At 41.3% G+C, this 25,393-nt stretch overlaps 2 protein-coding genes across 3 annotated transcripts in view; one reads left to right on the plus strand and one right to left on the minus strand.

Annotated features, from left to right (window-relative positions):
• DOCK1 (dedicator of cytokinesis 1) overlaps positions 1-25,393 on the plus strand; it is a 245,380-nt gene that overhangs the window by 61,407 nt on the left and 158,580 nt on the right. For both annotated transcript variants that reach the window (XM_079312227.1, XM_079312226.1), the window contains exons 24-27: positions 3,935-4,005; positions 5,724-5,830; positions 11,613-11,740; positions 13,200-13,295. In XM_079312227.1, the coding sequence (XP_079168353.1) occupies positions 3,935-4,005; positions 5,724-5,830; positions 11,613-11,740; positions 13,200-13,295 (402 nt within the window). The remainder of the gene's footprint in view (positions 1-3,934; positions 4,006-5,723; positions 5,831-11,612; positions 11,741-13,199; positions 13,296-25,393) is intronic.
• INSYN2A (inhibitory synaptic factor 2A) overlaps positions 19,890-25,393 on the minus strand; it is a 30,752-nt gene continuing 25,248 nt past the window's right edge. The window contains exons 3-4 of the mRNA XM_079312274.1: positions 24,649-24,720; positions 19,890-20,169 (exon numbers count right to left, since the gene is read on the minus strand). Of these exons, the coding sequence (XP_079168400.1) occupies positions 19,986-20,169; positions 24,649-24,720 (256 nt within the window). The 3' untranslated portion in view covers positions 19,890-19,985. The remainder of the gene's footprint in view (positions 20,170-24,648; positions 24,721-25,393) is intronic.

Genomic DNA, 25,393 nt, shown 5'->3' on the forward strand with positions numbered 1-25,393 from the left:
AAGTCAATGAGTAAAACTCATTTTTGTTATCCAAAATTATATCAGAAATACCTTAAGGTACTTAGCAAGGTTGCCTTGTCTTATTTTAATGTGCTTTTATTTGCCTGATAACACAAAGAAAAGGCTTTTACTTGTCTTCTTATCCTTTTGTGTAGAAATTAAACTCCAGAAAATTCCTTGAAAAGCAGCTCCTCCTGATAGTTTTAGCATTTAGGCCACTTTCTGTCCCAGCAAATAATTGAGGCTTACTCTTATTTAAATACTCAAGTGTCGAAGTGAATTTTTTTTTTGGGGGTTTTCCCCACCCAGCAAAAAAACTGCAGAAAAAAATTCCTTTCAGAGAATTGAGATAAATAATTCAGATCAACTTTTAGTCATAGAAACTCCTTGAACTTTTAGATGTGGGCAATGTGCTAATTTTGCTCTTGGTGGGTGCCATTCTTCACCCATTTTTGTCTCATTAAAGCTGTCTGGAAATGAACTATCAGTGGGAAAAGGGCAGTGCAGGGGACTCCTCATTGATGTGCAGAGGGGCCACTGCTGCAATAACAATTCCACTGCTCCTGATCTTATTGATTCTGTCTTTTGGAAGGTGTTTTTTTTTTTTTCCATCAAATGATTTTTTTGATACCAACACTGAATTTGTTCCTTCCACACAACCTTGATTTCCCTTCCAACTCTGGACAAGTTTAGGAGAACTGTTAAATCAGTTGATGTTCAGAGGATGTTCACTGGGAATAACAATCCCATTACACATAATTTTACTTATTCTGGTTTGGTTTTTTTTTTTTTTTACCATATCCGGAGGGTTTTTTCCCCTCAAATGATCTTTTGGTACCAGCACTACATTTGCTCCTTCCACACAAATATCTTTTGGCTTCCAGTTGTGCAGAGGCTCAGGAGAACACAATTAGCTGTGAAGTCATTAGCAGCTCATCCATGAATTGATCTGGGAGGTTGCAGAGGGTCCTGCCCCAGACAGAGCTGCTTCGGATGATTTAGGGAATAAGTTGCAATTAGTCCTTGGAAGGATAAATCCTGGGAATTGCTGTCCCCTGCACTGGCTGTGCAGAGAGCTGTGGCCATCAATTATTGCTTAATTTATTCCATTTAAGGCAAAGCTTTGACTTTTCTGGCCCTGATGATTTTCACTTAGTGAGTTGTGGTTCTTGGCCCAGTTAATTGCCTTTTTTACAATTTTTTCAAGGTATCTTGAGGCACTGAGCAGCTCCCTGGCTTCTCTGCTCAGAGGGAGTGTCAGCTCATGGTTCTTCCCATACTTTGTGGAATAATTCCTTTTTCACACAGATATTGTGTTCATGAAGGGGAAATAAATGAGTTTCTGTGGTTGGGATGTAGAGGATGAGCCACAACATCCAGAGGGCTCTGACTTGGCTGCCATGGCCTTGCTGATGTCATGCTGAGCCATGTGAATCACAAAAAAAATAAATAAAATCCCAGTAACAGCCCACAGAGCAGTGAGTGTATGAGGAAATTCAGCTCAGGGAGAATATATCCATTATTCATGCCACACATTGCTGCTTTCACTCCTTTTCATCCTTCCCCTTTGCTGCTTTATTTGTGTGCTTTGTAGTGCTGGAAATGACTGATTTTGTAACTTGATAAGGGTGGGAATAATTTGTCACTCATTTTGCACAAAGAGAGGAGCCCCTTTGGGCAGTCAGATTTTTATTGCAGCCCAGCTTGAAGCTGTGTGTAATTATTGAGACTGATCTTGCCAGCTTTGGGTGTGCTCCTCGTGTGATCACAGGGAAATTACTGCAAAAACCTGTTTGATTGAGTATTGAGGTTCCTCACTACTGAGGTTTTTTAATCCTAGTTGGAATTTTCAAGTGGTTAAGGCAGGGGTGTAACCTTGGAATTAAGATTTTGAGCTTAGTTTGCTGTGTTGCTTCTTGGAGAAATGAGCAGTTAGAACCTTTATCCAATGCTGATCAAGAGTAAAAAGTAATTAATTAAATTTCTTTAAATGGGAGAAAAAGCTCCCAAACCAGATGCTTATTTTTTTGGTAAGACAAGAGCAAGGTGGTGGTGGTTTTGTTATTTTTTTTTTTGTGGTTTTTTTTGGTCTGCTGAATTTCATATTCCTCATTTATGCATTGCAGTGTCCTGGGAATAACCAGCATTGCAATGGAGCTACTGCTCACAGAAAATCTCCTTCACTGCAGTTTGAACAGAGATCTACAGCAAGAGCTGCTCTTTTGCATGATTTAATACCAATAAAAAATTATTTTAGTAGCCTTTTGGCTTAGATAGATACAGATTTAATCATGGGGCTGCACAGCCTCATAGTCTGATCATCTTGTCACATAATCGAGCCAGCTGAGGTGGGAAATTGGAAAATATACTTCCACAATCTTCTTTAAATCTCCAGAATTAAACTTTAATTGGCTTGTCCATAAAGCAGACCCTCAGTTGCTGCTAATTGTTGCAGCTAGGAGCTGTAAATGGCTGTTGTAAATAGTTTTTTACCCCACAGTAGTTCATGGGAGCCACTCAAGTGTTAATTTTTATGCTGGGTGTGAAATTTTAATTCAAGATATAAAATGCAAGCTCTCTTTTAAGATGTTACTAAACATTTATGGCTCCATGGAATGGAATGATCAGCAGATAAACCCCAGTTGCTGCCTGGTCATTAGAGTTCTCATCCATCCCAGCTCTGTGTGCAGAATTTCAGAGTCCAACCCAGGAGTCCTGGGCATGTTTGATGGTCCAGCCTGAGAATTGGATGCTCCAAAATCTGCTCCCAGCCCAGGGACAGGCTGGGGGTTCCCTTTGGAAGGGGTTTTGGCTTTGGTGTTCTCCTGGGGTGCCAGCAAACCATTGAGTTGTTGCTTTCAGGAGCTCTGGGGGGTGGGTGTGGAGTGCCAGGGGTTGTGGCAGGAAAAGGGAGTGCTTGGAAAATAAATGAGTGGGTTGAGACTGTTCTGGGGATGGAAAATGTCTGTGTCCAGCCTGCAGGGTGTAAATTCCAATTATTTATCACATCAGAGTGACAGATGTTTGGCTTGGAAAGAGATTAAAATTCATCCAGTGCCACCCCTGCCATGTCAGGGACACTTCACTGTCCCAGTGCTCCAGCCCCAGTGTCCAGCCTGGCCCTGGGCACTGCCAGGGATCCAGGGACAGCCACAGCAAATCTGGGAATTCCATCCCACTCCTTCCAGGGAACAATTCCTGCCCAAAATCCATCCCTGCCTCATTTCAGGCACCTATTATCAAACAATTGACTCAATAAAACACAGCTAAGGCAGACAAGTCTGGCTCTTCTGGTTTATATTTCAATTACTCTGTTTGTTTGTTTTCCTAGTCTGTTGCTCACTGCATGCAATAACCACGAATTCTTATTAAGAAAAAGATAAAATGAGTAAAAATTCCTACAAAGAGTTAAAATATTAAACATCTGTCTCTATCTTCTGAGCTCTTTCATGTGCTGTGCAGTGGCAGCTGTGAGTTCAAGGGGAATTGGGAAGAGCCAGAGTTTCATCAGTGGCTACCAAGAATTTTCTGCAGGGAAAAAAATGCTAATTAGGTTTTTTGTTTAATTTTTAAGTAGTGGAGTGAAAATTAAACCCAAACAACTCCAGCATGGCTGAGGAGGAGAATGACAGAGTGCTCAACAGAAGATGGGGATAAAGGGATTAGAGGAACCAAAAAGTTTCTATAAAATGTTGGAAGGAGCTTATAAATCACTAATTTTGGTCTAAGTTTCCCTGGTTCATGAACATTTCATGCTTCTGTTGCATTTTAAATCAGTTTAAAAGTTAAATTTTTGCTGACTTTCAATTCAGCTGTAACAGTGTTGAAACCAAATCCATTTCCTCATGGGTGATTCTCTTCTTGCAGTCTTTGCATCATCTTTAAATACATTAATTTGGTTAATTTGGGTTTTTTTGGTGTATTTCCTTTTTAGGGGGCAGCACTTAAATACCTGCCAGCAATTGTCAACGATGTGAAATTAGTGTTTGATCCAAAGGAGCTCAGGTGAGTAGAGTAAATTAAATGTGGAGTGTTAATTTTATATAAATATTTATAAAGATATTTATAAAATATGCACACAAATATATAAAACACATGAATATCTATATAAATACAAAAAGACAATATATATTTTTATCTTTTACTACTATATATATCTTTTATATACAAAAATATAAAAATATGGGAATATATGCTGGACAGTGAAATATGGATTATTTCAAGTTTTTTTCTCTTTGCTTTTGCTACTTTTTTTTCCCTTGCAGATGTTTTTAGGGGTTACACAAAGGGCTTGGTTTATAAAAATTTCCAGCAAATACCTGACAAACTTTGCAGTACAAACAATTAGCAAGAATTGCTAATCAGGCCATTAAAACTCTTGAGCTGAACCATGTAGTTTCACTCTTTCAAATATCAATTTCATGTAAATTATAAAATAATAAATAATTCCATGGACCCTATTGCTGGATGGATGTTTCAGTAGCTCATAAACACTGCAGTGTTGGTAGTAAATAAAAAGGACAATAAAAGGATGTTTAAGGAAAAAAAAAGCAATGGAAAAACCAAATAACTGGTATTTCAGAAGAACATTCATCTTATAAAGAAAAATATAATTTTATTTTTCATGGTGCTGTTACAAACTGAACAAAAACAGATTTTCAATCTTGATTTTACTGCACAAACCCTTCTAAATTTTGTCTGGTTTTATTTCTATGGTCTTGATATGTCAAAAGGAGGAAAAGAGATATAGTAGGGATAAAATAAATTAAATATAATCTCAGTCTAATGTTCTGGTGGCCTGAGGAACCTGGCATTTACCTTCTGCTTGCCTGGACTGTGAAGTGTTTTACATCTACAATTCCCTGGGTTTAGGAACTCCAGATCTGTAGAGTTTCTAAATAACAATTTTGGTATGTGACAGCAAAATTCCTGGGAAAAGAGAAGGGAAAATGCAGGACTTGGCCTGTTTTACCCCCCATATTTTATTTTTTCTGTGATATTACCAATATAAATTGCAATTAAATACTGAGATTATTTAAGCTGGGGTTGACTTCTAATTAGAAGTGAAGTGTCAAAAGGAAAAGCAAAGTACCCAAAACTTTGAAGGATGCAAAATTACTGAAAAGTCTTGTCAGTAATAGGTGGGAGCTCAGCTGATGTCTGATGGTCCCTTATCCTAAAATGCCCATTTCTGGGGTTTTTTGATTATAATTTTTTTTTTTTGTTAATAGCTTGCAATGTTAATTATCACTTTGTGATTATGGATGCCAAAAATAAACATGCTGATTGACATGCAGCAAGGAAAAGGTTTTTCATTATCAATTTTTTTGTAGGTAGCTTACAATGTTATCACCTTATTTTCAGCATCCATAATCACAAACGTGCTGATTGGTGTGAGGCAAGGAAATTTGAGACCTAAAACCTTAAATGAAAGATGAACAAAGAGTCTAAAACTGAGATGAAAGGGAAGGGACAAAACAAATGACATAAAAAGCTGGAGGAATTTGTTGAAGACTAATCATGTTGTCTGATTTTTTTTTTTTTTAAGTCTCAAAAAAATTGAGTTTGATCCAAATGCATGAAGTTGTGTGTGTCTGATTGTCTTGGAGTGATGCTTATAAAGAACCAAAACACTGGTTCTTTATTCCTGGCTGTTTTCCCATGGCTGGGGGGGAGTTTAATGATTTTTTTTTTTTTGTTTGTTTGTTTTCCTGTGTGTGCAGCAAGCTCTTCACTGAGTTCATCCTGAACGTGCCCGTGAGCCGCCTGACCATCCAGAAGCTTTACTGCCTGATTGAGATCGTGCACAGCGACCTCTTCACCCAGCATGGTGAGCAGGCACAGCTCCATCCCTGTGCCAGCCCCTGCCCTGCCCCTCCTGACACCCTGGGACACTCTGGCTGGTCCTTTGTGCTGCTCTGGAGGACAGGTGTCTGCCAATAAAGGCAGGAGATTCCTTTTGAAGTGGAGAATGTAAACCCCCTCCCTCCAAATTAGTATAATTTTGAAATTAAGGGGCTCTCAGGAAAAGAGATGGGAATTAGGAGTAACAGTTCTTTACTAGGAAAATTAAAATAGAAATGCAGTATTACAAAGAACAATCCCAAACCCTGCCAGAGTCAGAATCCAAGCTGGCACAGTCAGTCAGTCAGGGTGGTGGCACAGTCCCATTCCATGGTGCTGCATCCTCCTGCAGGGGCAGATGTGGCTCAGCTGGAGCAGTGCTCCTGGAGAAGGTGCAGTTTCCTCTGAAGCTCCAGGGATGATGTGCAAGGGTCTGGTTTTCCTCTGGGATCCAGTGGAAAGAAGGTTCCTTGGTGTCCAAAATCTCAGTTTTTATCTGGGTAGGAAAGGCTTGGCTCCTGCCCTGGCTGGAGCATCTCCCAGTGGGATGATGGAATTTTATCAGTCATGCATTGGAACTCACTGGCCAGGAACAGGAGATATCTCCTGGAGGGAGGATGGGCTGTGGGAAGATAAAGATGATTGCCCAGCTGGTTTAAAGATGGCCCATTAGCAGATAATGTGTGCCAGGAGATCAGGGGCACTGCCCCACCCAGTTTTAAACAATGGCCCATTAACAGGAGATATCTCCCACATGGATAAGAATCTCTGCCACACCCAGTTTTAAACAATGGCCCATTAACAGGTGATACCTCCTGGATGAAGGGTGGGTCCTGGAAAGGTAAAGATGACTGCCCCACCTGGTTTTTAACACCTGACTCATGAACAGGAGATATCTCCTGGAGGGAGGATCCCCCAACTCACTGACTCCAACAGAAAATCCAAAGCTAAGACTGGAAAAGCCCACCCAGTGCTGCCCCTGCTTGTTGGGCACCTTCTGCTGTGCCAGGCTGCTCAATCCTCATCCAGTTTGGGCAGGAAGAAATCAGCAAAATCCTGATTGGCACTGCAGGTTACAAGTGCTAAAGGAGTGAAAGTGCAAAATGACAACAAAATTTGGAGTTTATTTTCAAAGGGCACAGAGCAGCCAGTTATTGTAACTGTTGTAACTTTGTGCTGGGGTTTATCAAAAATCATGAATTTGTGCTCAGTGGGGGACATGGAGGTTTTTGATGTCCTCCCTGCCTTGAAGCTGTTCAGAAACCTTTCAGAGGGTGCTGCTCATCCAGGCCTTATTTTCTGCTTTCCCATTAATGGGCCAGTGAAAGATAAGTTCAGGCACTTGTCCTGCAGATTTCCTTTTTTGAGGTGAAGCACTTGGATTTTTTCAGGCTGACTGCAGGTTAAACTGGCCCAAACAAAGTGTCAGGGAAGGCAATGAGGGAGCAAATAGGCAGAGGTTCAGTGGGAGAGGAGATCTGGAAGGATTCTGCTCTCAGTTCATAAAAAGCTGAGATTGCTGAGTGCTGATAAAACAGATTTTGCTGGTTCCAGTTTAAAAAATCTTGGTGGATTGGCATTGTGGTGGTTTTGTACCACTTGTAAAATCTCTGAAGAATTTGCCACCTGTGTCATCAAGTGTAGAAATTTGGTAGAAACAGCAAATCCAGACTTTTATCTTCACTTCTGAAATGATTTGAAATATTCAGCCTTTAAGTGCTGGGTTTTCAAGAAGTAAAAGGAGGAATACAGGTGGAGTTGTGGTGTTGGGGCCTGGGTAGAATGGTGTCCCCAAGAATAATTTAATATTTCCTAGGTAGAGCTGTGCATCAGTGTTATTGCTTTACTCATTCTCAACTCACTGTAATAATTTTCCCTTCTGGCTGCTCTGAGGTTGCCAGGACTTTGGACAGAAGTCAGTGATATCAGAGATCATCCTGGGGAGGAAGAAATGGAGACAATAACTCGGATAAAACAAGGAATTGAGTGTATAACACACCTGAGAGAGGCTGGAGGGGCACCTGGTGCATTTACAGTATTAATCTTTGCCCTCCCTTACTGAAGCAGTTCCATTTTCAGAGGGGGAGGTAGGAATTGTGTGCACTGGTTTGTTTTTAAACCAGCTGACTCCCAAACTCTGCCCATCAGGGTGCAGGGCATGGTGTAGTCCAGCAGTATTGAGCAGCTGAGACATTGGAATGGATCTGTTTTAATGGGAGGGTGATTAATCAGGGCCCAGGCCAGGTTTGCTGACAGAACAGTGCTGCTTAATGGCTCTGAGATCTTATCAGGAGGCAGCAGGCAGGGTTTTCCTGTCACTGCCTGTTAGGAATGTCTTAAATCCAGCAGCCTTTGGGCTGGGCTGGGGATTCCAGGCACTGCACTGACCCCAAACCACTCTGGGCTTCCCATGGATGTCTGGGGGGTTTATTCAGTAAATAAAGTGTGTCCTTAAAGCTTCTCTTGGCACTGGTGTCACAGAACCCCAGAATGGTTTGGGTTGAGAGGGACCTTAAATCCCACCCAGTGCCACCCCTGCCATGTCAGGGACACTTCACTGTCCCAGTGCTCCATTCCCAGTGTCCAGCCTGGCCCTGGACACTGCCAGGGATCCAGGGGCAGCCACAGCAAATCTGGGAATTCCATCCCAGCCCCTCCCAGGGAACAATTCCTGCCCAAAATCCCATCCAAATCTCCCCATTGTCACCTTAAAGCTATTCCCTGTGTCCTGTCCCTCCATCCCTTGTCCCCAGTCCCTCTCCAGCTCTCCTGGAGCCCCTTTAGGTCCTGGAAGGGCTCTGAGCTCTCCCTGGATCCTTTTTTCCTCTCCATTCTCAGCTCTCCCAGCTTTTCCTCATAGGAGGGGATCTCCATCCCTCTGATCTTCTCACCATTATTCTACATCATCATCATTTTCTGAACTTTGTGTCTGAAGCCTCAGTTGTGCTGGGAACCTTTCATAAACATTCAAATTCACTTGAAAATTCATCACACTCGTATCCACAGCGTTTTTAAAATTTAGATTTGCCTGTCCCTTGCTCTGTGGGTTGGAGTTTGTTACTAAAATGTTGTTTCCTGCCCTTCCTGCCTCTCACTGATCAGGAGTTTTAAAGTGATAGGAAATATTTTCATCTGAGCTGTCAACTAATCCTGGATCCTGTCACACAAATGAGATTTTTCTTTTCTAAAAGCAATATGCACTACAGGACTGTGGACTTAGGGAAGGCTGGCAAATGCACAGAAAATTTCATCAGCCTGTTTCTAGTGGAGCAAAAAAGGCTCTAATTCTGTTTTTTGAGAGGTCAAGGAAGATTTATTTGTATCTCCAGAGGAATTAAAATTCAAAATATGTGAATTTGTGAAGCTTGAAGGATTTGGGGGTGAGAGGGGGTGGGTGTGTGAAGCAGTTTGCTGAAGCATTTTCCTTTAGTGATGTTGAGTGATGGATGATTCAGTGGGAATTCTGGAGAGTTTGGGACCTTGGATCAGAATGGAGTCTGGTGGGGTTTGTGTATCTTTAAAAAAAAAGGATGTAAAATGTAGTTTTAAAATTTATTTTATTCATATTTATAAACACTAATATGAATATGTAGTAATTATATTAATAAATGTTTCTATTTAGGAATAAATGCATATATAAATAAACAACATTTATCACTACTACTCTATAATAACATAATATATATAATCTTATATATAATTTTCATTCCACTACTTAAATTTAAACCAAAAGATATAAATATAATTTTTCCCTGAGTGTGGAGCAATTTAATAATAATTTAGTGGACATTTTCAGTGCTCATGGTTGGGAGTTAAATCAAGTGTCCTATCCTTGCAAACATCAAGGTTCTGGTCTATGTAAACAGTGATTTCTGTGATTTGTTTTGTCCCATGGAGTTGTTTGGATTTGCTGTTGCTTTGTTTTCCAAATGATTTCCAGCTGATTGCCAAGTGAGCTGTGGAGCTGCTGTAGTCTGAAAGGAAACCCAGGGATTTTTCCATCAGGAATTTGAGTCTGTTGAATATTAGTAGACAGCAATCCAGCATTTTATAAGAGTTCTTACTGTTCAGTTGTGACTCAGCTCACAGGCTGTGAAGTGGAAATAAAGTTACTGAGCACAGGTTAAATTTCTTTGGCCACATGAACATAATGAACCATAAAATAAATGCATTTATCAGTGTCCCAAGAAACAAAATGTTTTTATGACACAAATTTATGGTGTGTATTCATTATCCTCAGAGCTCTTGTGTCTGTTCATTGAAGGCTTTTCCTTGGGTGCTGCTAATTGATAATTCCTGCTGAGCATCCTGTGGTACAGATGAACTTTGATTCTTGAATTTGATGAATTCTCCACAGGATGGATTTTGCTGTAGAGCAGATGTGGAATCATCACTGTGATCATGTGCAGCAGATCCTGAGCTGGAAGGGATGTTCTGGACCTTGAAGGTTCCTAATTAATCAGGGCTGGGAGGTGATGGGGGTTCCCCTTTCCTCCTCTGTGCTTCCAAGTGATCAATTCAGTGTTTGCCAAAAGAATTCCTGCAAAGATGCATTGAAAATCTCCTTGCAGGGGATGTCAGCACAGCACTGGGCTGGTGAAGAGTCATGGCATGGTTTGGGGTGTGAGGGATCCTAAATCCCACCCAGCTGCACCCATGGGCAGGGACCCCTTCACTGTCCCAGTGTCCAGCCCCAATGTCTGCCAGGGATCCAGGGGCAGCCACAGCAAATCTGGGAATTCCATCCCAGCCAGGAATTCCTGCCCAAATCCCCCCATCCCTGCCCTCTGGCAGTGGGAGCCATTCCTGTGCCCTTCACTCTGTATTCTCTCCTGTCAGGGAGTTGTGCAGGTCCCTCCTGAGGCTCCTTTTCTCCAGGCTGAGCCCCCCCAGCTGCTCCTCATCACCTTTGGGATGGGTTTGGGGAGTTCCCAGCCCATTTCATTTCCCCCATGTTCCTCCCCAGCCCCAGGTGGGGGCTGAGGAGCCCTGTCAGCTGCACCCAAGGGACCAGAGTGCTCTGTGCTGCTTGTGTAACTCAGACCAAGCACTGACAAATCCATTTGCTCTCCCTTTCTCCCAAATCCTGAGTGCCTCCCCCACTGCTCAGAGAGGCCCCAGCCAGTGGAACTCGGGGGTGACTCAGATACTGAGCTGATCTCTGTCCCCTCCCTGCCATGGGGCTTGGCAGGGCTCAGACATTCTCAACCCTCTAATTAGGGGCCTTTGAAATTATTAAACACTGGTTCACCTCCAAGCTTTGCAAAGACACATCCTGTGCCTTTCCTTTTGGGGTTCTTCCTCTCCCTGCATTTGGGAGTTCACCCTACACAACCCCTCTGCCCTGCAGGGTTTTGCTTCATCTGCTGTTTTCTCTCTGTTAGTCCAAAATTCAGGGAGCAGCGTGTCCTGAAGTTTCCCAAATGCAGAGGCACAAGGCTGTGACCACAGAGCAGATCTGCAGAGCTGGGCTGACACTTATATGGATAATTAGTAATTAATTTTGACCTGGTGATTGCCTCCATGTAGGAGCAGATTGAGTATTTAAGCAAGGAAGGTTTGTTTTGTTTTTTATTTTTTGTTAATAAGAACAAATGGTCAAAGGTTGGAGCAATACAGAGGCAAAGTTTTTAAGGTGAGGTTTTAGTTGAAAAGCTGGAAGTTAATTTATTTTTCCTTTTTTTTTTTTTGTGTCTTATGTAAGCACTGAAGCACATCAGCCTGAAGGCCCTGAAAGCTGTGTTTGTAACCTCATGTTTTGTGTGCAGACTGCAGGGAAATCTTGCTGCCAACAATGACAGACCAGCTCAAGTATCACTTGGAGAGACAAGAAGATTTGGAGGCTTGCTGCCAGTTGCTGAGTAACATCCTGGAAGTGCTCTACAAGAAAGATGTGGTGAGTGTGGGGTGGCTCTGGGATGAGCAACACTTCACAGAAATTGCTTCAGGAATGTGAATTAAGCAGGTAACTCCTGAAGCTTTAGATTTTTTTTATTTTTTTTTTTTAATATAACATCCTACCCAGCCTTTTCTAGCTCTGTTTTCCAGTGTTGTCCAGCACAGCACTTGTTGTTTCTGAGGCACATCCAGTACAGCTTTTCTGGTTAGGTGGTGAATAAATAAATATCCTTAGGGGTGAAACCTTCCTCATTTACTGTGCCTGGCCTCTTCCAGGTGGAAAATGCTTGCTTTTGGTTGTTTATCTTTTCTCCCATGGACATTTTGGGAAATGTGCATTTGATTTGTATTGTTGCTGACATGGTTCCCAGACATGCAGCATGTGTAATATCTTTTTTTTTGTTGTTTTGTTTTGGTTTTTTTGCATAATGCTCTCTTTTTTTGCTTCCTCTTGACCTCCACAAACATACAAACACTGGTGCTTTGCCAGAGAGCTGCAGTGATTTGATGCTCTCCTAAAATTTGGGCTGCTGCTGCCTGAACAGTGCTGTGTAGAATATACACTAATTCAGCTGGAAAGGACCTCAGGGGTCAGTACTCACATCCTCTCTGGCATCTCATTTAATTGTGTATTTTTGAGGTTTGCTCAATTTTTTTTTGTTTTTGGAAGTAGCTCTGTCTGCCTGCTCTAGATAGGAGGTTGTTTTACAGGAGGAATTTGGTTCTGGCAGCTTGGCTGCTCCTGCCACTCTCTCTTGGCTGATTTCTCTCCATGGTAGGAACTCACCTGCAGCTCCAGCCTTTCCCAGGCTGGTCCTGGCAGCAGGAGCAGCTCCTGGAGGAGTTTGTGCTGGTGATGGATCATCCTTCAGATATGCAAATCTATTTTTAATCCATAAAGTAAAAGATGGGAGCAAAGCTCATCTGTTTCTTTCTCCTTATTGTGTTTTTTGGCTTCATTTTTTGCCCATCATTGTGTGAGGTTTCTGGTCTGGAATAAATATTTTATTTTAACTCTTTCAAAAGTAGTGGTGAATTGCTTCTAATACTGACTGAAACTGGCAGTTCCTTAATGAGAATTTTGCTTTGCTTTTCTGTTTCTTTTAATTGAGCTGTTGCAGAACAGCCCCTTCCCCATCTGGTAATGCCTGTGAGGGTTTGATGTTGGAAAAATGACTTGGGGGAAGAAGATTAATGGGTAGCTAAATGTCATAGGCTGCATTTCCAGGGTCTTGGCTTTCCACTGACATTGTAGCAGCACATTTTAATTTATCAGTAACATGTATTACCAAACCAACACTTTGTTCAAGTGGGAGACTCCTTCCCTGTTTTGATGGACAGCAAGTGATGTTTTATTTAATTTCCACCAGCCAGGTGTGTTGAACAGCAGCACAGATGGTTCAGTTGTGCTGCTGTCTGCTGCTTGTGCTCATCCCTGGTTTGTTCCTTGTCCTCAGGGCCCCACTCAGCGCCATGTCCAGATCATCATGGAGAACCTGCTGAGGACAGTGAACAGAACTGTCATCTCCATGGGCCGGGACTCAGAGCTCATTGTGAGTAAACTCCAACCTCTGTCACAGCTTCCTGAGCTGCTGCAATAGCATTGCAGTCCCAGCTCACCCAAAGCAATCAGAACCTCCTCCCTCCCTCTCTCTCTGTGTGCTCAGGAAGCTGGAAACTGCCTGGGAATTTTGACAGGGGAAGAGTAAAAAAAAAACAACCTGAAAAATATCTGTGAGCAGGTGATTAGGCAGGATTGATATTTGTGTGCACCAGAATGATGTAGTATTGGTAATTAGCCAGCTGAGAAGTGTGGAAATGAGAGTTGGCTGCTGTTACTCCATTACAAGCATTTTTCTTGTCTTTTTGACTTAAACTGAGATAACCAAGGTAAGTGTTCAAATGACTGAAGAACAGAGGCCAAAATTATGTTCAGAGGGGAAAGGCTGATGCAAGTGACCCTATTGACTTAACACTGTGAATTTAGAACCTTATACCTGAGTTTTTCCACTGTTAATTAATTAATATTGGACTAAATAATGAAAAAACAAAATAGTGATGTCTGCTGATTTGAGATGGGGATAGATCTCAGTGTGGTTTTGGGAGTCTCTCTGTGTTTTGCCTTTTCCTTGTTTCTTTCTCAGCTGTCTGCATCTGGCAGCTGATGTCTCCAGGTCTGTGCTGTGTCTGACACTTGTCCCTCAGTTCTGCATCACCTGGGTCACTTTGGCTCAATGCACTGATTTCTTACCATGGGCTTAATTGTCACTCACATAGATGAGTCTATCAGCAACTTGTTTTTTTTTTTTTTTTTAACTCCTCTTTCCTTCCCAATTTAAATTCTCCCTGTAGTTGCACACAGTGATATTTGACTTTTACAGGGCTCTGTGTCCTCAGCACATCTTCCTCACCTGCTGCTCCCCATTTCCTTGGCATTTGGGAGTGCTCAGGTTGGCAAATCTGCTGCTGTTTCATTTTGTTTTTAGATGCATCATCCACTGACTTTTAGTTTTGATCTTCTTGCATCACTTTGGCTTTTGTTGTAAGGAAGGGATAATGGATCTCCAGATCCATTATTGGAGCTACAAGTGACAGAATCCCAGGATGGTTTGGGCTGGAGGGACCTTGCAGCTGATTCTGCTCCCCCCCAGCCATGGCAGGGACACCTCCCACTGTGCCAGGCTGTGTCCAGGGATGGGGATCAAACCTCTGTGGGGAAACTGTTCCAACAGATCATTCCTACACAAAATTCCAGGGATGCAGTAAGTGCAAGGAAATCCAAAGACTTGTGTGTTACTTTAAGTTCCTCAGTTTCAGGCTGAATGTGAGTTAATTATTGTTTTGCTGAATGTGATTCAGGTGATATTTAAAATGTTAATTATGCCTTTAGCAGTTAGCAGAGTAGATTTGCAAACTTGGTGTGTGTTTGAGCTCAGAGCAGTGATATTAAAGATCTGCATTGTGCTCATGAGCACAGCCTGGAATCCCTCCACACACAGCTCTGTAATCAGCTAATGAACACTGAGATTTCAGGGATTTTAATGAGTACTTACTCCTACCTTACAATGCAGCCTTTGCTGAAGAGATTCCCCTGTTAAATAACCAGCCACAACTCATTTTTGTGGTGTCAGCAAAGGAGGAGCAGTAAAATGAATAATAATAACAATAATTAAGAAGCATAGCCTGGCTTCTCTTGGATCAGATTGGGGTTGAAACAATGCAGTGATTTTTTTCTTTTTTTTTAGTTGTACCTGTAGTAGAGAATTAACCATATAGGCTGACTGGAAGGAAGGAATTTGAAATACCTGACAGAGTTCAAGTAAAGATGATTTCTTGAAAAGAAATAAAATACAGGACATAACCAGTTTTTTATTCTATAAGTGTAAGTGTGTTGGTGTCCTAAAGCTGGCATGTTTTCTCCTTGGAAAAATACTCAGTGACACCATCTCCATCCAAAACCTGATGTTGCATAATGCAGTTTATGAGCAGTGGAGGAATGTCAAGGATTTAAGTGCTCAAGTGAAAAGTTTTAATTACAGGATGAACCTTTTCTGCAGTGTTGAACTGGAAGGATTCTCCCCTTTGGATTTGCACATTTGGTTTTCATTTTTTTCTTCCTTAAATGTGAGTTCCTTGATAAAATCAAAAGTTTTGTCCTATTCCTTGAAAAAAGAATTGCCTTGAAATAAGAGACCAGTTGCAAGGAGAAGAACCAGGTATTAAGTAAAATGAAGTATAGATAATAAGTTTAGAATTTAATAATTTGGTAGCAAAAGAATTTTTAATCCTCATTGGTTCTGAACTATTTCTCCCCTCTGTAAGTCTCACTGGTGGTTTTTACTTGATCCATTTGCTGAGTAGAAGATTCTATTATTATTATTATTGATATTTATTCTGTATAATGGTTCTGTTGTTAGTCCAGGATGCACCTGAGGGTGCTGAGCTGTCCTGCTGCTCCAAACTGCCTGGTTTAGGTTAATTTTGCACCTGCCTGGAGCTGCTGCTGCTCCTGACACAGTGAGAAAAAAAACCACACACACCTGGAAAAAAAACCACAAAAATTTCCTACTGAAGAAAAAGCAAATTGAGCAAATTTCCTTGAGTCTTAGGAAGGGTGGTTTTAAACCATCTTTTTCTTTTTAAGCCATTTCTTGCCTTTCCTGGTGGCTTTTGGACAATGTTGGGTCTATTTTAGGCAGCATCTCATCCTGCAGTGCATCAGGGCAGAGCAGCCTTGGTGGCAGCTCCAGGATGGTCCATGCAGCAGTTTGGGAGGTGCCTCATTCCAAGGGCAAGGGAACCAAGCTCTTCAACTCCTGACAGGAGATCCCCTGGCCTGGGGGAGCATTGGGGTTACACCAATATGCTCTTTGAGTTCCAACCCAAACCATTCCATGTTGCTCTGGTTTTAATTTCTAAATGTGTCCTTGAGGGGAATGGCTCTGGAAAACACCTGGAGGAGTATGGGGAACAAAGGGAAAATGGGTTATTTTGGGTTTTGGGGGGTGTGAGTGGGAAGCACTGGGCAGGATTTTGTGGTGTTGCTGATGAATGGAACCTTCTCCACTTTGCTGCTTTCCCCTGTGTGCTGTGGGTGAAAGCAGAACAGAAATGATGCAGGAGCCATCAGGAGGAGGAAAAAGAGTTTGTGGAACCTGAGGAGGAGACTGAGCAGGGGAATCTCTGTGGGGAGCAGGTGACACTGGCACAGGGAGAGTGACAAGGGTCAGCTAGAGCAGAGTGGCACTGATGGGGGAACTCTGGATAATCAATTAATCCATCAGTTAATCACCATGGTGGATTGTCCTTCTCTCAGCACTTGCAGGCTGTAAAAGAAAAGCCTGAGCTCAGAGTTATTGCTGGTCACAGGAGACTTCTGGGGCTGCAGTTGGTTTTTCAGGAGTTCAGTCTGGGTGTAAATATCTTCCTGTGCCTTAAAATCTGTCCAGGTCAGTTTTCATGGATTCCAGAATGTTGGGGAGAAAACCTTGTTTTTTCTTCACCAGGCTTCTTCCATGTAAAAATACTATGCTTTATTGAGTCACATGATTTCTTTTCTCTCAAAATCATTTGAAATTACATATTGCAAGCTAATTTCACTGAAACTGAAGTGGTGTTTGGATGGTGGCCATGATTTTATCCCATCACTAATACTGAGCTTTTTTTGTGCTGTCAAACCATCCCTGTTGCATTTCCTACCAACATTTATAGGAACAAGCTGCACTCACCTCAACAAATGGACACATTTGTAGCACTCCAGTTATTTTAATGAATCACAGATGGCTTTTATGGAATATTAAAAATCTTCATGCAGTCCCTTTTTGTTCTCCCAGACAAAGTGGTGTTGGTGCAGGTGGATTTTTAGTGCCAGTCTGGTTCAATTCCAGCAGCAATATGTAATATTGTGGTAATACACAAGTCCTGGTATAATCTAATAGCTGGCTTGGTTGGGAAGTTCATGAAAAATTACCTTATTTGATTGGAAAAAGTGATTTAACCTTTAAAACATGGAGTGGAATTAAAGGCATGGACAATAGTTCTGCATTTTAGGCAAGAAAAAGCAAACACTTTGTACCCATGGTAGGATTTTCCAGTTTTAATAATAATAATATTTCTTTTTTCACTTTATCCTGTTTTTTCAAAAGTATTTTTACAGTTGTTTTTGTTTTTAATCTTTAGGAAGCCAAGTGCTACTCACAGGAACAGTGTTTTCCTCACAGTTCTAAACCAAAGAATGCAACTGTTGCTGTGGGGAAATTATAAGGACTCAGCAAAGAGCAAGGGATATAAAATCACTGCAGTATTTATTGGCTAAAAAGTATTTTGAAGCAGGAGATGGGAGAAGTGCAGCTAGAAAATCAATGTATGAAGTGCAGGGATTGCCAGTGAATCCAGCAAAGCCACATTGAAAATAAAACCACATTTTCCTCGTTAGAACCTCCAAGATCTTCTACATGAGGGTGAAAACAGCTCTGTCACATTGAACTAAAAGCTCTAAAGCATTAGGATTTTTTTTTTTCTCTTGGTGTCTATCTAACCTGAGCCTGAGTGATTCTAAAGGCAATACAATTATGATACATTTTACACACTTGCAAAAACATTTTATTACAAAGTACATCGGAGGGGACCAGAGAACACCAGATGTCAGTTGGCAGCAAGACTCTATGGTTCATGTCAGCTTTCCCCAGGTTTTAAAAAAATGTAAAAAATTAAAAATTTGCAACTTGGTAAGAAAATAGCCTGGACATGTACAGAACACGCCATGAGAACTTTCCCTTGGAGCTCTTTGTTTCTCCAGCTGGAGTTTCCTCCCTCTCCTGCCATGGCCCAGGAGCTCTGGGTCACTCAGGAACCACAGGCAGGGTCCCTGCACACACAAAGCTGCTGAGGATTTGGGAACTGATTGCCACAGGGAGATGCTTGGTTTCATTTCTTTAAAAAACCCCAAACACTGTTAGCATGGAGGAGTGCATTGGTCATGAATGGTATTTTCATCATGAATACTGCTGTATTTTCCTTCTGTCCATTTTTGAGATTCTTTTCTGCTTAGAAGAAAAAAGGTGTTGGTTTTTTTTTTTGTTGTTTGGAAATATTCTGTGCCATGTCATGTGGGCTGTCTTGTAAACAGTTCTATATTTTAGTTAAAAACAATATAAAATACATGAAACATGTTTTTTTTTTCCACGTGAAACAATGGCACTTCCTTCCTGGTGTACAGGATCACCTTCCTAATCCTTCAACTCCCACCTGAGGATTTCAGGATTTGCTTCTGTGCAAGAGCTCATAGCCCTCTTAAGGTTTACTGCAAATATGAGCTGGCCACAGGCATCTTCTGCATTTCTATTCCTATTTTAACTTGCTTTCCTTGTTCTTTTTTGGGGAAAAAATTAACTTGTTTTCCTCTAGTTTTCTCTTGGGAATAAATTGGATGTTGAGCTAAGAGGAAAAACAGTGTAAATTCCCCAAATTTTTAGTAGGTGCAAATTAATGATGGTGATCCTTGCAACTAAAGGCTGAAGAATTTCCTACAGGGGATGCAATTTCCAACCCAGTTTGGCACATGACATATCTGAAATCCTTGTGGAAAAATCTCAAACCAAAACAAAAGACAAAGATCCCCACTCCCTGGACACTTCTAGCATGAGGAATTTTTTCCACCAATGGTCATTTTAGATGCAAGTTTAATGACAGTAGCAAATACTTAAAGTTGCAGTTTATAAGTCAGAGCAAAATTTTAAGTGCCATTTAAAAAAAACAACCCAAACCAAATTAGGAAAAATCTGATTCCCATCTCTCCCTTAAGTGTTTCAATTTACTGAATACAATTACTAGATTGAGATATAAATTATAATAAGCTGGGAAACCCATCTGAGAAGCTTAATAAATAAATAGATAGCATTTCCAATTTCACATCCTTCCAAGCAGTGCTGCAGCCTCAACATCTCCCAGTGCCTTCTGCAGTAGTGGAGAGGTTTTCCAAAGACTCTCAGAAAAAAAATCACTAAGCCATGGCCAGTGCCAGCAATCCAGACTGGGATGGGGCTGGTTTGGGGCTGGGTTTGTTGCTGTGTTGTTCAGACCTTTCCAGGGTGATGCTGAGGGGTTGTCCCATGGACCCTGTGAGCTGGAGGTGCTTTTAAAGGCTGGGCTGGATTTTTGGGAGGTTTCTGGCTGCTCCCCTGCTGGGGCTGAGCAGCAGTGGTTCCTCTGGTGGTGAGGACACAGCTGAACCAGAGATGAAGCTGAAGTGTGAGAGCTGGGTGGGAGTGTACATCACATGAAGGCAGAGAACACACCACAGTCACGTCTCAGATGAGAAAATTGTGCTTTGTCCAGGAATTCTGTGCTGAAAACTGCACTCCCAGATCAACATGGAGCTGTAAAACTCAACACCACTGCCAACATAAGGCTTGCTGCTTGTTCTTCCACCTGGCTGTTGTCCAGAGACAACAGCCCAGACCCCCAGCAGGCTCTCCCCATTCCCCTGGGAGCAGGATCCTGGTTTGATGGGTCAGACCTGACAAGGGGGGGAAACAGTTTTAATTCCCATCTTGGTCCAAATTCCCATCCAGGTTTTACATCCCACATTGGCAAGCTGCAGGTGGAGGTGGGCAGGGGGTCCCCAGCCCCTTGGGTGCCCTGGGCAGGACACTCCTCCTTCCACCAAAGCCCTCAGAGGTGATGGAGAGAGCTCCAGACACTTGGCAAAGAAGGCCTTGAACTCCACACCTCATGGACTTGGGTTAAAGGAACCAGAGTTTCCATCTTCCATGCTTTTTTGATTCAGTTTTGGATTTTTGCTTGGGAGTAGAGGAGTAGCTCTCCTGAGAATAAGGCAAAGGTGCAACCTGAGTTTCCTCAATAGGATGAAGTTTTCTCAAAACTGGCTGTAGTTTATCTTCTTGCTGTTTAAAATCCAATTCCACGCTGGAAATAGGAAGAAAAAAGCACTCATTAATTATCATGATAAAAACAATTTAATTAACCCAGTGTCTAAGTGCTTAATTTATGGGAGTCGAATAATAAATAGTTTTTACACAAAAATGGAAAGGGGAAGTTCAAAAAGGGATGTTACAGAAGAAAAATAGGAACTGTTCAGCTTTTCCCTGGTGTTAAGGACAGTCTTGAAGATTATGGCAGAGGTGCTGGGAAGTGACTGAACAATAGACACAAAATGTTTTTTTGGTGGAGAAATGATTTTTGAGGACTTCCAGGCTCAGTTCTCCCTTCTGAGGTGTCAGGGTGGCAGCCAGGCATGTGCATCCTTGTTCTTTGGAGGGCTGGTCAAAAACAAGGAGGCTGCCCCAGAAATTCCTTCCCTGAGCTGTTCCTTGCCACTCTCACCATGGAAAAGATCAAGTTTGTGTTGCATGTGTAAACTCATATACATGTGTAATATAAACAGATAAATGAAAAAAGCAATTCTCCTTTCTAGTGCATCCTTGCTGAAGCTGTAAAATCCTGTCCTGAATTCTAAACACTGTCACCTACAAAATCCTTCCAGCAACTGAGAACCACAACTGAATTCCAACCTTTATTATAAACCAAAGGAACCATGATATAAAAATCCTGTGTGATGGTGGAAACTGAATTTTGGCCCCTGAGAAATATCCTGAACTTGGTGGGTTCAGTTGATCATGTTCTGCACTGAGGCTGTTCCTGTCTCTTGTGGAATATTTGGGGTTGGAAGGGACCTTTGAAGGACATCTGGTCCAACCCTGTTGCAGTGGAGCCTCTGGAAATTTTGGGAATTTTGGGAATTTGGACACTTGGATTATTTATTTCAATCTGTCTTGAGCTTTTCACTGGCTGCTTTCATCATTACCTAAATATGAAATTATCGTTCCTGGGCTTGAGTTCACTTTTAGTTAGGATTAAATATGTTTTCTGAAGTATTTCTACCATTGCTTGTTTGGAGTTAACCACTGGAGAAATGAGATCTGATTCCCCAGGTCTCATCCAAAAAAAGAGATTATTTTAAACTCCAGTTTAAGAAGGAGAGCAGGGATATGGCACAGAACACCTGCAGCCATTTCAGAGGGAATTCTCCAACATTGAGGTTGGAAAAGGCTCCAAGATTTCCAAGGGGAGATTTGGGTGGACTTCACACAGATTTTGTAAACTGAGCCCAGAATGTCATCTAAAACCATCTGCTGGTTTAGGTGGGGTTCATTTTCCTCTTAGGAATCAGAGATGCTGAGAGAAGGAGAATTTTGTGCTTTGTTTTTTTAGGAGCTGATGATTCTGACTACAAGGACTCCAGAAAGGGGTGCTGGAAAAGTGTCAGGTCTTTTTACATCTGGCTGTGCCTAATTTGGTGTTTGGTTTCAGTGAAAATTCATTTTTAGCAAAAGGTCCAGCATTTCAGTGATTTGGATAAACTTCTCAATAGCAGAGGAGAGAAATACATTAGGTAAGAATTCAAACAGAGTGTTTTACCCATTGCTATGTTTTTAATAAATTAAAAGCTATTTCAAATGAAAGATAATTTTAAAAAATTCTGGAATGATAGAAGGTGAATTTTCAGGGGGCAGCTGTATTGCTGCAGAAACAGATTTCAAACCTACTTATTGATGAAAAGCAATGTTGTCTTCACTGCTCACATGTTCTGTGTGCAGTGTAGCTGGTAAAAACCAGTTGGTTTGAGAAGTTCAGCATGAATTTAATGCTGAGATGTGAATGGCAGCTCACTGGGAATGTCCCAGCACAGGAATTCTGTCAGTGAGACAGAAAAACTCTTGGAATGAGGGAGGTGCTTCTCTAAGAGCTCACTAAATCTCATTTAAAGTGCAGCATTTAGCATGTATTGTATCTGGTTTTTTCCTCACTGTAAAATTTTTTTAGAGGGGAAAAAAAGAAATAAAGGCTTTTCAGCTCTGGCCTTGCCAGAGATCATTTTAACTCCTTTCAAACATTATTCTTGCAGGGAGGCTCTTAAGAACTGCTGGAAATTTCTGTAAAAAAAAGAAATTGTTATAAAACCCCCTTGCTGAAGAGAGTAATTTTTATATAATCAATTTCTATTAAAGATAGACTCAAGAGAAAAAAAAAATCTTAGTTGTGGTCCATCTGACAAGCCCCATGTTATTGCCTTTTGCTGCTGCAGCACTGATCAGCTTTCAGTCTTCTCATCCAAGGGAAATATTTTGCTTCTGAAGGGGGTAAAGAAGCTGAAGGAAAAACATTTGTGTTATTTCAGCTTTTAGAACTGTAAATTTTGCAGAATAATTGATTAATGTCTATCAGCATCAACTGATCCAGCATTGTTTTAATGCAATTGCTCCATGGGGTAAATTATTTGATTGCAAGCTTAGGATTTAATTTATCCCTCTTTGTGCTGCAGAAATAAGACAAAAATCTGGATTTTTTTTTTTTAATTTTTCACCTATCTTTCTATATTTTACTCTTTAATTTTCTATCAGTCATATAAAATATTATTTAATCATCATCAGTGACAGATTCCCAGGAAGGTTTGGTTGGGAAAGGACCTTGAGGATTATCCAGTTCCAACCTTCCACAATTCCAGGTTGCCTTGGCCACTTCCAGGGATTAAATTCAGCAAATATTCCATATTTGTAGGGACTTCTTGATATTTTTGTTATGGAGCTGCATTCCTGAGCTTGATTCTGTCACCTGTCACAGCTCTGCCAATCCTGTTCTGCTCAGTGCTATTTCTGTCCCCTCAGCATCTCCAGGTGTCCTCTCTCCAAATGACCTTTTCCTGAAATATCCTCCCTGCCTCGTGCCTCTTTTCACTTTCAAACTTGGATTTTGTCCCTTAAGCCAGCCCATAATAACTCCATTAACTTAATTATCCAGGACTCTCCTGTTCTCCTGGCATTACACACAGAGAAGGGAATTATTTGCTTCAGAAAGCAATTTTTTCTTTAATAATATAATCATATATTTTAATAGACTGGCAATTTTGAATACGCCCTGCAGAAGCAAGAAATTAATCTTAAATATTATTTAACAGCACAAACCTTGGCCTGACCCACCTGATCAGGACATCCTAAAGCTTTGATTCCCTACATATTGTTAAATATTGTTAAATTTGGAGCACTGAGTCAGAGTTTTTCCATATTTAATGCCTATCCCAAATCCTTCCTCCAAACAGAGAGCCTGGTTTTATCAACCACTGCAAGCAGTAAAATTCTATTTGTGATAAAATATTTCAGTGTTTTCTCCCCCAGAATCACTATAGACTTAAAAGGTTTGCAACCAAAACTTCCCATTTTAGGGATTTTCAATGCTGTGTATCAGTGATGTTTTTCCCAGGAAAACTGGGCTCAATAGAATCAATTAGCAGCTCTTGGATGATTTTATTTTGACATTACCCTCACAGGGAAGGATTTTTTTCCCAAAATCCCATCCATCCCTGTCCTCTGGCAGTGGAGCCATTCCCTGTGTCCTGTCCCTCCATCCCTTGTCCCCAATCCCTCTCCAGCTCTCCTGGAGCCCCTTCAGGGGACCTGAGGCATTGATGTGATGAATTTTCTGGTTTTGACAATATATGTTAATGAGTTCACTTTTGCATGCAGGCAGCAGTGCAGCTTTTCTAATTTAGTTGTATATGAGGGATCAAAAGCAGAATTTGAGGAGTGAGAAGCACTGGGATTAAACATATGGGCTGTGGGAGGGTTTGGAGCAACAAGCTCTGAGATGTGGATGGATTTTCTTCTTTTCTAGCACAGTCACACGTTGTTGTCATGGATCATTTGAAGGTTTGAGCTGCTCATGATCTGTGGTTACTGGAGAATTGCTGAATCAGAGATATTTGGGTTCAGGATGGAGTTGCTGAGGGGTTTATCAGGATTTATCTGGAATCACACAGTGGTTTAAAGCTGATCCTGTTCCAACTCCTTGGGCAGGGACACCTCCCCCTGTCCCAGTGTCCAGCCTGGCCCTGCCAGGGATCCAGGGGCAGCCACAGCAAATCTGGGAATTCCATCCCAGCCCCTCCCCACCCTCCCAGGGAACAATTCCTGCCCAAAATCCCATCCAGCCCTGATTTTACTCTAAAACTGTAGATGGGATCTGTATCTGGTTCTCTTTGCTTTACAAACCCTCTCTCCAAATAACTTCCCAAGTCCAGTTCTTATTGCCATAAAAATAAATCTAAAGTAGCAACAGAAATGTATAAAAGTAAATTTGACTTGGTCAGAAAATCCTAAATTTCTCCAGCAAATTAAAAACAAATCTCACACTTTGTAACACTTTGATCCCACAGCTCTGCTGCCCACAATTTCTTTCTGATTCTGACTCAGGTGTTGAATTTTTTGTCTTCAGTGGAGTTCAGTTTCTCTTGTGTTGACTGGACCATCAAGGCCAATCCCTGAGCTTGCATTAGGGATTGAATCATTGCTTTCTCCCAGGAAAAAAGGGAATATTGGTATTTTACCCTACCTGTAGATAATACATGCACTGTTCCTGCACGTGTCACAATTGGCTGTGTCCTGGCCAGTCCGATAGGAAAGCCTGCAAAGAAATGAAATCAGTAAAAAAAAAATTTATTTTAACAAGTTTTGGCCTTTCATGACCATTCTCATAATAACCAGAAGTTCAGGATTTTTTTTTTTTTTTAACCTTGAATATTGAATACAAAAATCCAGACATTGGGAAAACAGCATCAAAAAATGCACATTCAGCTTACATTGAGAAATTAATTCTTTGGGGTGGATTATTATTTTCTCCACTTTCACTCTAAGCAAACTCTGAGCATTAAACAATAAATCAAAACACACAATCCATTGTATCAGGAGGAGTGTACAGACTATGATAATGCAAAATAGGATCTGGTCAGGAATTTTGTGCCTCTCAGTGAGGTCTGAAGATTTGTTGTTGGGATGTTCATGTGTTAAAAGGATGAAAATGCCTTTGAAATGACATTTCCTGTGCTCCCTTAGCCTGCAGCTGTGCTTTGTCACACTCTGGTTTGAAGTCTCTGGCAGCAGTGACTTCTCATTTACCTGTGCTTGTCTCTGCTGTGCTCACTTTTAATTAAAAAGGGGTTTAAAAGGGACTTTTTTATACATAGGAATTTCATTAAAATAAATATATTTCACTAAAATAGAACAGTTGCCTGTGAACATGAATGTTCTGGCATGCAGATAAAAATGAAAATTGTTAATTCAGTATTTGTGCATTGGTA

This window comes from Erithacus rubecula, assembly GCF_903797595.1.
Source record: "Erithacus rubecula genome assembly, chromosome: 9".
NCBI lineage: Eukaryota > Metazoa > Chordata > Aves > Passeriformes > Muscicapidae > Erithacus > Erithacus rubecula.